This window comes from Citrus clementina, unplaced genomic scaffold (assembly GCF_000493195.1).
Source record: "Citrus clementina cultivar Clemenules unplaced genomic scaffold, Citrus_clementina_v1.0 scaffold_5, whole genome shotgun sequence".
Taxonomy (NCBI): domain Eukaryota; kingdom Viridiplantae; phylum Streptophyta; class Magnoliopsida; order Sapindales; family Rutaceae; genus Citrus; species Citrus x clementina.
The window spans coordinates 28,801,098-28,818,212 of NW_006262201.1; the positions used below are offsets into that span (position 1 = coordinate 28,801,098).

At 32.9% G+C, this 17,115-nt stretch overlaps 2 protein-coding genes across 5 annotated transcripts; both read right to left on the reverse strand.

Moving 5' to 3' along the window:
* Positions 1 to 1,027: 1,027 nt before the first annotated feature.
* On the reverse strand, positions 1,028 to 8,604 carry LOC18040437. 4 transcript variants are annotated; one of them, XM_024182865.1, is made up of 12 exons: positions 8,356 to 8,604; positions 7,470 to 7,955; positions 6,700 to 6,755; positions 5,595 to 5,720; positions 5,383 to 5,431; positions 5,247 to 5,299; positions 4,323 to 4,999; positions 3,484 to 3,527; positions 3,290 to 3,335; positions 2,473 to 2,521; positions 2,212 to 2,340; positions 1,028 to 1,586 (listed from the first exon to the last, which is right to left on the reverse strand). In XM_024182865.1, the coding sequence occupies exons 2-12, from the start codon at positions 7,833 to 7,835 to the stop codon at positions 1,463 to 1,465; spliced, it is 1,719 nt and encodes a 572-aa protein (XP_024038633.1). In that variant the 5' UTR covers positions 7,836 to 7,955; positions 8,356 to 8,604; the 3' UTR covers positions 1,028 to 1,462. The 4 variants fall into 4 exon arrangements, 3 of the variants coding, with proteins under 3 accessions (XP_024038633.1, XP_024038632.1, XP_024038634.1); XM_024182864.1 differs by having other exon boundaries at positions 3,263 to 3,335; XR_002905111.1 differs by lacking the exon at positions 1,028 to 1,586 and having other exon boundaries at positions 2,291 to 2,340; positions 2,473 to 2,569.
* A 2,990-nt stretch (positions 8,605 to 11,594) lies between these two features.
* On the reverse strand, positions 11,595 to 15,282 carry LOC18040438 (ATP-dependent Clp protease proteolytic subunit 4, chloroplastic). Its single transcript, XM_024185086.1, is given in 4 exon segments — positions 11,595 to 11,937; positions 13,911 to 14,107; positions 14,109 to 14,408; positions 14,756 to 15,282. Coding segments are annotated over 3 exon segments (888 nt in total). The 5' UTR covers positions 15,166 to 15,282; the 3' UTR covers positions 11,595 to 11,937; positions 13,911 to 13,929.
* Positions 15,283 to 17,115: the final 1,833 nt, after the last annotated feature.

Sequence of the window (17,115 nt, forward strand, 5' to 3'; positions counted from 1 at the left end):
GCACTGGCAGACTTTGAAGTTTAAACCAAATCTTGCTGGCTGCGACATTCATATTCAATTAACTGGGCCAGATATATACATATAGCATCCTTCTTCTCTTCTCATTTGAATAAAATGAGGGTGGATGCTGAAATATAAAAAATTTGAATAAAATTAGGGTGGATACTAAAATATAAAAAATATACAGATTTTAATATTTGAGAGATTATAATTTTTTTATCTATTAGTGGCATTCTCAGCTTTTTAAAATAGAGATGTAAAATTTGTATCAAAATTTTTAGTTAAAAATTTAAATTGAAAAAACCTTTCTCATATATATAGACTGATTGTTTAGTAAAAAATGCCTTACTTTAATATGGTACGGAATAAACTAAAAAATAAAAAAAGAAAAGCACAAAACACATTCCATTCCACACTACATTAGAATGCTGTGTTTTTTAATTTATCCTTTATTTTTATATATATACTGACACATGTATAGTTACCAAATTGATAATTGCTTCTTTTATGCCGGTGCTCAATACCACTAGGTTAAATAACTAGCAAAGTCCGGTCTGGTCAAGGAAAGGGGGACCTCCCAGAAGAGAAGGGAAGCGAGGCAGGAACAATATTGCAATATAAACTCTAAACTTATTTAACACTTATGAATGTACCATGTATTACAACTTGACTTCTTCATTACAAAATTACCTCTACATTCAGTATCATTATTGCAGACTATATCTTTTGTTTATACTGTTACTAATATCAAACTGATTCAAACATTTGCAATTTCAACTGGATGAAAACTAGAGGCCGCATAATTTGATTCTTCAGAAAAAAATCAACTGCTTGAATTTTGAAATCTAGATTAAAATTTATAGACTTTACAGCTTCTGCCATCATGTTTTATATAATTAAAGTGGCTGATGATTAACCGTTCATTATAATCCAGTTATTATGGTAGTTCTAATTTGAACTCAAGAATGTTCTAATCATCACCATATCAAAATGATAACCATCTTCAGAATGCACCAATAACCTGCTATAAGGATCAAGATGCTTTAAAATCTTTCATTGCACTTCTAACAAGAAAAGAATCCCCAAGAACTTAGAATTTTGAATTTGATAGTATATGATCATCTGATTACAACCACCCGTAAATACAACAAATTGGAATTTGAAGTTTCAATGTTCCTTCTCTTCTAAAATGAGTTGGAGATCAGATTGCTTTCTGCATTACATTTTTCCAGACGTGGTCAGCACATTAGATATCCCGGAGATATATAGCTTTCATACACGTGTATTTATCAGTCAACCCACCCTGTCTATACATTGAGGATACACTTAAATTTTATTCTACTTATTCTTGCCCAAATAAGTACCTGTACCAGGTCTTTGGAAACTTCTGCAGTTTCTGCCAATCCTTTTCTGCTTGCAGCATAATACGGCAAAGAGGTGGAAATGAGTGATAAAGTACATTTTACATCTTTCCTGTTTCTGAGATAATACGTTCAATCTCTTCTAAAAGGCGCTCTTTTTCATCCGTCAAATCCTCATTCTGCTTCTGGAGCTCCTCTATCTGTTTAGTTTGTTCAGAATCCTTCCTGAAATATTACAACAGAACACTTGGTCAGTAAAGAACGTGTCTGTACAGTATGCTAGGTAAACTACAACCTGGAAGCGGATGCATAATAATTAGGTGAAAATTGAGTTTCTCATACAATAATACCACAGTTAGTAAAATAAGCTGAATGTGAAAGGTCAAGGATGTTAATCAGCAATCAGCATTTTGTATGATTTATTAACTGCATGTTCTAAGAAAGTATCTCATATAGCTTCTGTTCCTTTGTTAACACATATATTACACAAGATGGATGTGCTAGGGATCATTACAAGATCCATTGTAAATGCTGTTATTTGACTGCAGTCATTCAAGAATCAATAGTTCCAGTAAGTCCTTGCAGCTGAAGCTTATAATGGGTGTACGTGTGCATAAGTATGCGCATGCGTGGGCAGTCTTTTAACTAACTGGGAAAACCACAGATCTGTCAGAGAATCCTAGTTGATATAATGCAAGAATCATAGGAGACAAGCAGATCATTCTCCTACAAATTTGCCGGCTTTCAGAGTTGTATAAAAAGCTAAGATCCCAACAACTCAATTCATGTTTTAGACAGTTCTAATATCAGATTTTAAGGCCAGTAAACTGATATTGCATTTCGTCATCACCTGTTCATGAAAGACAGGTTCAGTTTGAGTGATCGCACTTCCTTCTCAAGGTTTTCACACCGCTTCAAGACTGATTGCATATCAGATGGAATTGGTGGTGTTAAGTTCCTTTCCTTTGCCTCAGCCATCCTGCAACACCACGTTACATAATCTGGGTAAAATATTCCCATTATAACCATCTTGTAGCATCTGGAGAAAAATATCACAGCAAAACACAAAAGAAGAGGACATGTCTTTTCAAGTTTGATAGTTTTCACATACTTTCTTGAACGCTCCACCCTACGCTTTTTTGTGGGGTCCCCTTTCTCTGCTGCAGAACTTCAGGTGGTTAGAGACATATGCTTAATGCTTAATTTATCTGGTAAGTAGAAAGAGAGAATTTCATATGAAGTCCATAATATGCATTCGAAGGCCAAGATAATCTTTTGGAAGGAAAAGACAAGCTACATATGCCTAAAATTGATGCCAAAACTTTTTCCTGAAGCACAAGAATGTGCCAATGATAATTATTCCCCAGTAAAGAGAGAGTAATATCTGAAGACTGAAATTATGCATGGCATCAGATAATTCAGCTAACATGTGCTGGAACAACAAATTAGATCTCAATTTCAATTTGAACTTATACTCTTTTTGGCAAAGAATTACATTCAGAATTTCAAACAATGTACTTCCAATTCATTATCATTATTTGGATGATCCCCAGGGTTTAGCTATCTACATAGTTTGAGGTGTCACTTCAATGGATAAATAATCTCATTATTGTAAAGAATCATGGGATTCAAATGGTGACAAGGAAATAATAAAAAACTAGCCAATTGTTTTATGCAAAACTGGTGGTCACTGCAAGATGAAGAATTCCAAATGTATAATATGATGGCCGTTAAAATATTTACATTTCCATCAGTGTCCTCTGTCTCTTTTTCTTTTGGGCACTCTTGCAGCATCAGCTGTATTGTTTATAACTGTTTAACTAGCATAATGAATTTTAAGAAGTTATTTATGCACAAATTCTCTTGAGTGAAATGTAGAACAGGAAAGAAAAAGTTCATACTGGTGAAATCCAAGCATAACTCGATACCTGATCCAGCTGATGTCACAGATCCATATCGCACTAGTCCTTCTCTCTATTAAACATTCCCCAACAAAGAAGAAATGTGGAAATGGGTAAAATATTCAAAGGTTGAGGTCACTTCCCATTGGCTTTAGAAGAAAGATAATGATAATGAGAAAGGAAAAAAAATAATTATGCTCACTACCCGAACTTGAGAATACCTTTCTATCATCTTTCAAATTGTCGATTATTCGTTCTCTGAAATCCGCAGTTAAGGAAGAATAAACAGGCATTAAGAATCCTAGCTGTTTTGTAATAATTTCATGTACTTTGTTGCTTGCATCGATACAATGGAAACCAAATACAACACATTAAACTTTAATGGATTTCCAAAAAGTATCCAACCTATTCATGATGCTTTATGTGCAAAAAAAAAAAAAAAATTATATATATATATATATAATACACAAACACACAAAAATGATTTTGCTTAAAGGCGGCACATTTTAGCTCAGATGCCTTCTAATATTATTTAAGAATCTAAACAAAAACATATTATCAAGTAGTACATGGACGAGTAAAAGGCTTAGTGTCAGAAATTTTCAACATCTTCACAATATTTTGATATGATAAAACATGACAGAACCATGTATGCTTCAATTCCCTAAGCTTTAGCTTAAATGGTAAAAGGGTGAAGATGGATTCATCAGTCTTCATTTCAAATAATTTTCAAGTTAAAATTAATTAGAATAGCTTTGCTTTGGGAATATGATGAGGCCAACTGATGAGGATGCAGAAACCCAACATCAAAAAAAAAAAAAAAAAAAAAATTCAGTTTCAACTTCTGATGGTGCGGCTTAAGAACTTCATACTTAAAGAATATTCATGGAATAAGATACGGCTCAGAGTAGCTAAGTGTCTTTTTTTTTTTTTTTTTTTTTGAGTAACCTCATCAAAGCGAGGATTAAGATTATTAAATTAAAAATAGAATTCAGCAAAGATTGAATAAAGAATGAATGTGCTTAAGTCAATATATTCATTTTGATGAATATAGCTTTACCTTTTGCTCTAGAGCCATTTTCTGAACTCTTGCCATTTCCAACTCGTCTCCTTGAGCTCTCACAAATGCTTACAGTTTGACTTGAGTTGCTGGGACCATCACATGTATCAAAACCAGATGAGACTACAGGTGCAGCGGCCGAAGATTCACTCTGGGAAGGTTCTCGAGAAAATGTGCTCAACTGATTTGTATTTGTAGGATTTACAAAACCTTCTAAGTCAAGATCAAAAGATCCTTGAATCATTTGTAACACCCCAGGATCCTTGACTTGCCCAGCAGATAATTCTTGTAATGTTCCTTGCATTTCATGAATATGATTTCCATGTCCATTAGAAAATTCTTGAGCCCGGTAAAGCCCATTAGAAAATTCTTCAAATGTTTCTTTCTCAATCTGGTTACTAAGCTTCTTGCGTTCTAAGGTACCCTTTAGCATGCTGACAACAGAAGATACATTATCGATGTTGCCAGTTTGTGGAGTGTTGAATGTAGATGAAGAGGAATTGGATGGAGACATGAATGTGCGCATTTGGTCGGGAATTTCACTCATAGGAAGTTCAGTAAAACCATTTGGATTTTCAAATTCTTCTTTCAATTTATTTGCACCAAGGGCAGAAGCATTATGCATTGCTTCCAGACCTATTGTTGTTTGAGCAGTTTGCATGGCAGCGTACCTTCTCCTGGAACAAAAAGGTGTATTGAATCAAAGCAATGTGCGAAAATGGACTAGAAAAAATATTAAAAAGGTGAAATTATCAAGTTTGAATGATTTGTGAGCGCACACACACACATGTTTTTGTAAGTGCATTTGATTTAAAGCTCTAAAAATGTTATACTTAAAGTGATTTAGCTAGTATATGACAACACCATCAATAAGAATTCCCATGGATGTGAATTTTATTAAACAACGCAGGATAGCAATTATACCGCAGTTCAGACGATCGACTTCTTGTCATGGGTTGAGAACTGTGAAACCAGGCCTGCATAAAAGTTGAAATGTCATCAGAATGTCCTGAAGCTTTCTAAAACTGATTTTTTACCCAAGAATTCAAATTGAACAAACCTTAGCCAAATATAGATTACTAGCCTGCATTCCTCTTTCGACAACATTCCTGATAAAATTGGAGAACAAAGTCATATTAAGGAAAAAATAACCAACGTTATAAAAATTATCAGAAAATAAATATTATAGTAACTTGTTTAGCTCTTAACATCTATAGATATATTGTATCATTTGGTAGTTAGGACTGACAGTGTAAAGCATATAGTGACCACCTGAGGTCGCCAGCAATTTCATCAGCCATGACGGTGTTCTGTGCAAATAAAATGTCATTGCTCTTTTTCTTCTCAAGTAAACCTCCATGTTCATGACTAGACAAATTGGCAAGTTCTGTGGATGTCCTGAAATTAAGTTACAGAGTAAACACATATTATAAAGATGTGACAAGATGATTTGAAGAGAATCTTATGATCAAACATTAAAGAACATTAAATAAAGATGATGTTGTCTGAGAGATCATGTAGAATCGAGTCAATTTTCCTACCCTAGTCTACATATTGTCTTGAGAAGGCCTGTTCATCCAATAGCTTATTCGATGTTTTTGTGATAAAACTTTGGCAAGTTTCAGATTCATGACAAATATGTATATGAAAACTGATATTGCAGGAAATTATTTAGCATCAACTTCCTATGTTTCTGTAGAAGATTTGTAGATCAGTTTTTACATTTGTCTATTTGAGTATCACGCAAAATAGTAAGATTTTAGCAATCCGATTTTAACATGCTTCGAGCTTAAATTAACTTTCTCAAACTAACATTTGCAAGTTTAATCCTTTCCTCATTCCAGAAAGAGCTTCATGTTAGACACACTCAATGATTAAAGTAGAATGAAGCTCAAAATGCTAATGCCGCATGTGTCAAGTTCAGTATTCTCTTTCTACTTCCAATCCCCACTCTATATTGTCTATGTTAATTTTCACTGACTATCAAGAAATTTCCTCCCTAAAGTATAATTAAGGCAATGATTTTTAATGGTGTCATTCCCCAACTGCATCGAACCAGTGATAAAAGAACTAAAAGTGTTCACTCCCACCCTGAGCAAATGACAACCTCTTCAATATGCTATCTATCCTAATAAAATCACCAGAAAAGAGATAATGGTTGATAATGATCACTTATAGCAACTCCTGCCTTTGATTTTTCCATGAGTTTGTTTGTACTTCCAGCAATGTGAATGCAAAATTGTTTCTAATTAGCTTCCCCCCCCCCAAAAGATTCCAAACTTAAATATAAGAAGAGGATATCGGGAAGATGATGGAATATAACAAGGAGTTGAATAATTCAGGGTATTCCAAGGATCTATTACTTTATCCTACTCACCTCCGTGATGCTTGTCGCGTACGATGTGCTATGCTTGATGGACTGTGACCATGATTCTGCAAAAGGGAAGTGCATCAATTAAATGACAAAAGAGAATACAAGGAATCGATCTCAATCTGCACCACATAGATATGTGAGTATTGTTGAATAACAAGTTATATTTGGCTTCTTTTTTGGGGTTCTTGAACTTCCTCATCAATTCATTCAAATAAGTTGCATAATCATACAGATGGTACCATTTATGGACACCATACTACACTTGGCAAAAACATACCAAATATCATCTCCGAATAATCCATCATATTTCAGTTTTCTATTCCAACAACGCAAAATAATGAGAATGAGATTTTTGGCAATAAGATGACAAAGCATCTCACTCAACTGTTCTCAATCCTAACTCTTGACGCAAAAGAGAAGACAAAATAATCAACAAGCACAAGTTAGCGATTGCAAAAGCTCAACTATTACTTGGATGAAATGGCATACAAAACATGCTATCATATCTCAATTAAGCTACAATATTATGGAAATGTTACTGGTCACTACTCAATCAAAGAGGGAAAAAAAGGGTTAGCAATGCATGGTGTTTTCTTCTCCCTTCAAGAAAAATAATATTACGCTGGATATAGATAAACAGAGCATCAATCAATATGATCTCTTGAGCCTAAAAGCACATCACGTGTAAATACAGTTGGTTTCTTTCATTAACCCATAGATTATTATCCAAATTTAATCATAATTCAAGGAAAACACATCACACAAGAGCTTGCCTCTCCGTTGGTGAGCCAGCTCTTGAACAGCTCTTCACTATCTGTACGAAAACCCTGTGAAAGATTCTTAAACCCCAACATTTCCATAGTAGGCACGGGCAAACCAATCGAGGTCTCCATTAATGACTTGAGAAACAACTCCTCACTATTGTTCCTATACATCTCCGACTCTGCCTCCACCAAACTCCTCTCCCCCTCAGTACTCCTATGATTATGAACCACCTGTGAATGATATAAACTCAAATTCTTCTCGCTACTTTCATATAATCTTCCTTTCTTTCCATCATTGACCATATTACCTATTTTCCCACCAAAACCAGGAAAATTACTACCCACTTCATAATACAAGTACTGCTTATATTCCATGTGAAAATAACTTGAATAATAGTTAAACTTTCACCAGAAAAGACAATGCTGTCTCTCTCTCTCTCTCTCACTCTTCACTTGAAAAGCCAAACAAATGAGTCTTTATCAACGTTCAGTTGACTGTAATATTAAGAAGAAATAAGAATCCCATGTAGAAAAAGTCCTTTGCAGTAGTAAGATTACTAGGCAAATCAAATATAACATGCCTTACAAGTATTGTTTCAATTTTAATCTTTGATTTAATTAATATGACAAGCATCTGGTGGGCATCAATTCACTAAAATAGATGAATAAAAATATTCAAGCTTTTGGAATCTAATAATCTTGAGTCTCATTCTGATTCCATAGACAATACATTTGTCTTTTTCATTCTGGTGCATGAAACTTACGTCTAGGCGGGATTCAACGGTTGAAAATGCTGAGAAAATCTACTGGGGGGCCATATTTAAAATGATAATTTCCCTAATAAATAATTAGGAATTAAAAGGAATATATAAAATTAAAGGGGGGTACCGTTTACCTGAATGATCGAAGCTGAATTAGTGGAGTTGGAGAAGCAATGAAAACGACTTTGCGGCTTCTGATTTTTAAAATTTTAAAAAAATCGGAGCCGTTGATGGACCGTTTGCGTGTGAATTTGGCTACGTTGCTTTCGGTCAAGTTGATTATCGATGACTCTAAAAATTAAAATAAAAGATTCGGAGAAAAATATTAGTATCCAAGAGTCAATTGAAAATTGACAATTTAGACTATGAAGTTGCGAAACATAATTTTGTTCCCTTCTATTTAGAGAAGTTTTAGAAAACCCCAAAAGTTTGGAACTTATATCACATAGGTTCCTGCCTAATTGCCAAATATAAATAACAATTCCAAGGGTCAATAAATTCGTGATATAAAATAAAAATAACAATTCTTATGAAATTGTCTCCATAATGCATTTTTTCGTACAAGAATAAATTAGAGTAATTTTTTTTAATAAATTCGATTATTATGTAGTCTGCACAATTTTGACACTGTCAGATAATCAAAAAGTCAACAAAAGTTAATAAAATTTAATCATTTCACGTTGGTCAAGATATAGAGAGTTGTAGTCACAACCTTTTTTTTTTTTTTTTGAATGAATCACAACCTTATTCTAATACGCATTATAAAATATTTCTTTATAATTTCTCAATGATCAAATAAGCAAAAAGAGCAAACCTACTCCTCATTAACATACGACCAATTTCTTGATGAACTTATTAGAAGTAAATTAATAAAAGATTGAGCAAGTAGATTATAGTTGTTAATTAACCAGACCACTTGTTTACATTTAAATAATATTGTATTAAATTGCTTGCTTAGGACGGTAATAAGGCGACATACCTGAACAACTAATACTTTGATTAATCTTCAATAATGTTTTAATTTCTTTGAACCCTTTGACTAATTGATTTTAGATTCACATAGAAGAGAATGTGTCCAAAGAAATTTTGATTAAGTTTATATGACAGCGACATTATATATTGCGTAATTATGGTATAATTCCGTGGAATCATTTCTTAATTTTGATTAATTTACATAAAAAGCATTTTTTTTTGGGGGGTGGTAGGAGTCGGCCGGCAAACCTTACTTCGATGGATGCTGACATATGCTTAATAGTGACATATCTAATACTAAATATAATTGATTTATTTTTTTAAATATTTTTGAAATCGTAGATTCTACTATTGTCTACTCTTAAAAATTGAAAAAGTTATTAATTTTAAAAATTGAAAAAATTGAGTGTATCATTCTATCTTTACTTATATATTGGACCAATTTGGAAGTACAGTTCAAATTCAATAAGCTGTTTATTTTTTTATAAAAATAGTGTTTAGTAAATTTTGTAAAAGTACCTTATTTTATAATTTTTTTTATTTTGTCAACAGTTTTTAAAAACAAGTAGAGATTATTTTTCATAAACAGTTTATTAAATAAGCTATCAACTTTTTTTAAAATTAAAAAAGTTAAGCGTATCATCCCATCATTTTAAGATGTAATTGTTGTACATCAGGGTACCGAACACACAAAACACCACTAAGGTAGTGTTTACTTTCTGGAGTGGGAGTGTGGAGTGTGGATTCCTCCCACTCCAGTGTTTACTTACCTTAAAAATGGGGAGAGTGGGAGTGGGAATCCGTGGGTCCCACCTAAATTTGGAGTGGGGAGTGGGATTCCCACTCCCATTGGGGGAGGTGGGAGTGGGAATCCACTCCCCCCTCTTCCCATTTTATCCTTATAAAATCAAAATAAATAAATAATATTTCATAAAATAAATAATATCATATTTATTAAAAATAATAATTATATCATATTTATTTTATTAAATTTAATAAAATAAAAATAAATAAATATTATATTTAAATTAATAATATTAAACATTAATTTTAATAAATATTAATTAATTATTTAATTAATAATAATAAATATTTTATTCTAAAAAATATTAATTTTGTACTATATTATCAATAATAATATTTCATTTGTGTTGCTATTATTAATAATTTTTATTCACATAATTTAAATTAAAATTAATAAAAAATTATGATTTACATAATTAAGAATATTAGTAATTATTATTAATTTATAAATATAATAAAATATTTATTTTATTTTCCAAATATATTTTTTATTAATTTTTTAATTACAAATTATAATTCTGTACATAAGGATAAAATTGTAATTTAAAACAATTTACTCCCAATCCAAGACAAAGTAAACAAATAATTGGAATTCTAATTGACAATCCATACTTTCATTTAGTCTAAGTAAACACCCTACTCCCACTCCCACTCCACACTCCTAATCCAAGGATTCCCACTCCTCAGGATTCCCACTCCAATCCAAAAAGTAAACGCAGCATAAATGGTTAAATTTTATTAATTTTGATAATTATCTAACCATCTGAAAATACTTATCGTTAAATGTTCAAACTATAAGATTTGGTACCCTCATAATATTATTATTGATCCCCTGTTCTATACCCACATACTTTCATAAAATTAAGAAAGATGATTGACAACCAAAAAATTTTGTTAGGCTGCTAAACGGCCCAAGTTTTTAGAACAAAGTGTTTTCTCCAAAAAAAAAAAAAAAAAAACATCTAATTTTCATCAAGAAATTAAAATGAGGGTTAATTTCAATTTATCACTAATAAATTGAGTAGCTTCAGAATACAACTCACACTATTTTGTGACTCAATTTACCTTCAATTATTGTTAAAAAAAACAATTTTTTTCCTCAACGTGTCGGTTTTTATCCTTATCTTTTGAATAGTGATTAGAAATAAGTTAAAATTTACAATAATTGAAGAATATTTTGAATCTGCTCAATTTATATGGGGGTAAACCAAAATTAACCGTTAAAAAATAATCCAAATCATTCTTAATTACAGATTTTACTCCTCCATCCAAAACTCACACGATCTCTTCAGCTTGAAAGTGGCCATCCTTCATTACATTCTCAGAATTTACACAAGCAGACTACATCTTATCTCATATTTTTATTTTCTTCTTTCTCTTCCCAGATCTTATCTCCCTCAGGAACCCACATATAAAACCGCACGTCAAGCTCTATTCAAGACTGATACCAAAACTCGACGGACATTCAAATCCTAGAAACAGAAGGATTGAGCATCAAAACAAATCAACAATACGGTTCAGCCATATTCCTTCAACAAGCAAGCTAACCACTAAAGCATGGCGACAACAATATAACGAGCTCTATAAAGACTATTGATTTGGCTTTGCTAAATCTGCCTATTGTTAAGCATTCTGTCTCCTAGTATTATTGCCAAAGTTCATTTAGTTCAGACATAGGCGAGAGAACAATTGAATGAATGCATACAATCCAGAATGGAAGGGGAAAAAAAGAGGATAAAATTCAAAGCTTTTCTCATACAATTGAATTCATAGATAGCACTGGAATGATCATAAAGGCACCCTAACGTGATATCTCATTTCCACATTCTGGAATAGGCCGTTCCAGTCGCCAAACACAAAGAGATCCGGTTAACGTTTGCCCAAATTTGTAAGGAATCCATGGCACGGGCAGCTGAAGAATCCATCAACTTGAACCCCTTCTACAAGAAAGAGGGAAAAAAACTTTCCATCACATAAATTTTTCAGCACTTTCACACGATAACGATGAAAACTAAAAAGACTAACACAAAAAAAAAAAAAAAAGGAACCACGAAAGCTACAATGATAATAAAATCATTTCCCCTAAATTTCATATATGATACAGTGAGCAGGGAACAACCACGTTTCATAATTCATACTGTAGCTTACAGGACAAAAATCAAGATTAACACCTTTTTATTCATCAGACTTCTACAAGACACTGAAGTCAAGTAATATAAATTACCTAAACAAAGAAAACAAAAAAACATCCACACTATCTCTATCTCTCTATGCGCTTCTGGAACCTGCCAGTGAAGTTGCCAGTTGTTCTAAAAGAATCAGACTCATAAGGACTGTTGTCCTCTCTCTAGATTTTCATGCATTGGACTCTTAGATTTTGATTAGGACTTATTAAACTATTTGAAAGCTAAATATAGTTGTCGGAATCCAATTGGGCTCCAAATAGCAATATCAAACAAATCATTTTGGGGGATGGAAGAAAGAGGGATGCTGATGATATGTTTGCAAATTATACTAGATTATTGAGCCACTAATTATGGGATTATTTGAGAGAGTAGTGATACACATACCGACTACATATACAAACTCTTACGTTCAAGCTGTGCGACATACTGTTCGTATAAGACTGAAAATGAAGAAGTTGATGAAATTAATGGAATAAATAATGAGACAAAAACCTAGCAAAATCATGATAGTTTGAATGCACAGTTTTGTTTAAGTTGTGCAAGGAAATTTATAAACAGAAAATGAGGAAAGTCGATGATATATTAGCAATGGTTAAGATGCAATCCAAGCCATGTGCCCAATTATGATGACTGAAATGAAATAAAAGAGATCAGAGAGTTGAGCAAGCTGGATATTATAATTGTGTTCGCAAACGTAGAAATTGCCTCAAGACAATCATTTGAATCCTTTTCTCCAAAAAAAAAAAAGAAAGAAAGAAAGAAAGAATTGTTTGAATCCATAGTTTTCCATGTGGTTTATTCGATTTGAGAGGATGATGCTTCTAAATTCAACTTCCAGATCCAATGACTAAAGCAACAGCATTTGTCGGGAGAAAGGTGGGACTCAGATAAACAGGGAGAATTAAAAGGGATTTTCCTTGTTCTCAGAAAAAAGAAAAGAAAAGAAACCTATGAAAATCACTTCCTTCTTCTTTCGCAAAAGTAATTACGAACACATGATAAGAGTGATATGCTCTTTAGTAAAAGTTATATTAGCAGGAACCACAAATATAGCTAGGCAACAAAGTCTAGCAACTTCAAGGGAAAAACCCTTAACTAATCACCTTCAACTGCAAGATATCAATGAACAATCAATCACATAACAAAAAGGTATTCGAGAGAAACAGAAAGGGACCAAAATGGTTGAGGGCATTCTTATAGCCAGCTTTTCAAGTAACAACCCTACACAGCCAGGAGATTGACCCCTGCGGAAATCTTTCCGCCATGACCAACCCCCTTAAACTATATATGTCTGTGTAAGTTTCAGATAACCTCCTATTAATGGGAGACCAAATATTAACTGAAGTCAAAGGATGACCGCTTCAGAGTGAGTGGAAACAGTAGCCAGCAGGGAAATAGGAAAAAAACGGCAGAGGGGGTTATAATTTCTCAAAACTCTTGCAGTGAATTCATAACTTTCTTCATCTAAAGAATTAGAAAAACAGGGACAGATTGAATATCAATCATGTCTAAACTTCGAAAAAGTGCGAGCTACACAGTCCTTCACATTTCCTCAAATTTTCATAAACAAAGCACAGAACTTCTAGGAGCAGCCATCACAAACATAATTCTATTGTATAAACCAGAAGTGTAGGTCAGAAAAAATTCTGTTTGTATTCTATCTTTTTAAAGTTCATTCCAACAATTACACATGAAATATGATGGAAATATTATAAAATTTGGAATACCTTAACAGAACTCTCCATCCTAGACAATCTCATCATCAGGAACATCTGGTGTCAAGAATTTCCTCGGATCTTTACGGACTTCCAAATAATCAAAGCCTGGTTTGACCTTTTCTGGCACAGGAACCAGAGGAATAATACTGTCTCTATCAATAACTCCATCAATAATCCCATATTCAAAATCCCCCAGAAAAGAAAATTGAGGAAATTTTTATGATAAAAGGAAAAGGAACAAGTTTTCAAGAAAACCCAGAAAACTTGCATGTGAAATTATCCTTGTTATGCATGATTTCTCTTGCTTGAATTTCCACATCTAATACTTGCCCACTAGCTCCTCCCATAGGCTGATGAATCATTACCCGAGTGTTGGGCATTGCAAACCGCTTCCCTTTCGTCCCACCACCAAGAATTAACGAAGCAGTTGATGCTGACATGCCTAGCGCAACCGTGGACACGTCTGCTCGCACAAGCTGCACCACATCATATATAGCCATTGTGGCACTGACATTCAACAAAAGGGAAAAAGATCAGCTACCGTCACCCCGGTTACCAAATTGTTAATAATGATACTCAAGAGGTTTCACATACTAAGTTTCATCCGAAACTTCCATGTTACATGTAATTATGATTATGTACAAGATTAAGGCTCTGATTACTGCTGCTACTTAAACGCTGCCGCTACTAAGCAGCAGTACCAAACATAGCCTAAAGAGATGTCCAATCAAATCACCAGCTACCAAGTATAAGCAAACCGTGATTGAAATGTTCAAATTAAGCAAGCACAACAATTGAAAATTTTCAAATTACAAATGTACCATAAAAAAATGATTAAAAAAAAAAGAATTTACCTGAGAGAGCCACCGGGGGAGTTGACGAACAGCCTGATATCTTTGGTGGGGTCCTGAGCGTCCAATAAGAGGAGCTGACTGATGATGGCGTCAGCAACGAAATCGTCAATGTTATTACCCAAGAAAACAATTCTTTCCCTGAGCAGGAGGCCCATGGCGTCGGCTTCGGCGCCGCGCATGGCGGTGGCCGGTGTCTGAGGGGCCGAAGACAAAGGAACATCGTGTTGCCATTGCTGCTGCTGTTGCTGTTGCTGTAGAGCTAGGGTTTTGGTTGAGATTCTTTGAGTTTTAACAGAAGAAATGGGTTTAAAAGAGAGAGGCAAAGATTTAGAGAGTGAGAAATTGGGGGGTTTGTAAAGAGAAAAAGGGAGGTGAGAGGTTGAAGCGGAAGAGACTGAAAGCAAATCCATTAGTGTTCAAAGAAAAAAAAAAACAAATTTTAGATAAAGATTTAGAATACGAACTCAATTACTGCAAGCTCTTCTTCTCGGTGTTTCTGGCTTTCTGCAAGACCTTTAACTTGCGCGTGAATATGCTAAACTTAAATTATGTTGCACAACTACACTAAATAGAATTCACATTTACTCAAATACCCTTTACTCGGAAAATGCTCAAATACCCTTAAAATCAATAAATCTTATAATTTTTTTTAGAGTGGGATTATTGGCACCCTCTAAATATCTCTTAACACCCATTTTTTTAATTAATCTCATTAAAATATTTTAAAAAATTATAAAATTCTTTTAACGATTCCATCAAGGACAAAAATATCCGTAAATAAAACTTATTGTGTAAATCTCATTCTCTAATTTTTATCATTAAACCTCATTTCAAAAAATTGGTCCCTTCCATTAAAAAGAAAAAGAAAAAAATAATGAGTTTTTATTCTTTTTATTGTAGCCATCGATGTTAAATTCCTCACCCGAAATTAGAGGAAAAAACAACCTTTTTAATTTATAAAATGAAATTTTTATTTAACTTTTGAGTGCGGGTTTAATTATAAATTATTCTATTATGTAATTTGAATAAATGTTAAAACTGAAAAATAAATAAAAGGGTTTTAAAAGGTATTTAGAGGGGTGCCAATAGTCTCACTCTTTTGTTTAAAAGTATTTTTCCACTTTTTACCCCACACCCCTTAAATGTTGTTAACATACAAATACTGCTAAATATAGCCCAATAAAACATTACAAATCAATTAAAAAAATGTATCAACAAGTAACGATGAGAGCTTACTAGCCATAGTAAATAATATTTTTGGCAATATATCAAACGCTTGATATTTGCACACACTTTATGAGATTTTTGAGTTTTTTGGACGGTTATAGAGGACTATATTTGTTTGAGGATTGAATTTGAAGGAGGTGAGGAGATTGGAATATAAAATTCAACCTAAACAAATTTTAGAGTAAAATTGAATCAAACAGAAACCTAAAATGATTTTGAGTTCGGTTTAGTTCGGGTCAATTTAAAGAAAATTCTCTATCTTAACACTAGTGATAAAACTGTCTAAAGTTTAAATTTAATTTATATACTTTTTATATTTTTATGCACACTTTTTTTTTCTTTTTAAAAAAATTCCAAATAACTCCCAATCTTCTTTAAAATGTCATATCCCATATAAGGTTGTACTCATCTCATGGATTTTTATTCCAATATTAAAAAAAGAGCACAGAAATTAAAGCACACACTCAAGCTAACCCCCCCCCCCCCCCCCCCCACCAAAAAAAAAAAAACATACACTGAAGCTACTCCTTCTATCCTTCATTCCTCGTAGTTCTCGACACCTTAATAGGAAGTAAAATAAAATTAGACGTCTAAAACTTCAATAGGGATAGAATTATCCAACAACTTTTATCTTTGTGCTGCTGTTTTGGAAAATCTTACATTAAAATTTCTGGGAACTCTTGGACTTCACCCAACCTTTATTTCTTGAAGGAAAAAATGTATTATTTTCAATAGCTATATTTTTTCAATCCTCCTATTACATATATTTAAAATTTTAAGTCTTACTTTTCGAGTCCAATTTATTAAAATAAAATTTAAAAATTTATCAAATTCAAAAAGAGTAGAGCTATTGGCACCCCTCTACCTTTCTCAAAAAACCTCATTTTTTAGTACACCTCATAAATATAATTCACTATTCAAAAACATCTCATTAGTTCCAAATTACTCACATCTCTTTATTTTTTATTTCAACTATTGTTTCTCAATCTTAATCTTTCAATTTTATAGTTTTAAAGAAAAAATCATAATTGCAACCGTTATGCTCCTGACAATATTACCTAATAATCAATATTTCCTATTGAGAGAAGTCCTGACAAAAGAGGATTAGTGGGCTGCCCTTTGTTGAGTGATAT

Bases quoted from the DNA above. Each gene is read 5' to 3' on its own strand.
- LOC18040437 (XM_024182864.1), bottom strand. From the start codon at position 7,835: ATGGAATATAAGCAGTACTTGTATTATGAAGTGGGTAGTAATTTTCCT. The intron at 5,300-5,382 runs GTTTGTTCAATT...ACTTTTATGCAG, and splicing joins GTAATCTATATTTGGCTAAG to GCCTGGTTTCACAGTTCTCA. The intron at 2,341-2,472 runs GTATGTGAAAAC...GTGGTGTTGCAG, and splicing joins AGGGTGGAGCGTTCAAGAAA to GATGGCTGAGGCAAAGGAAA.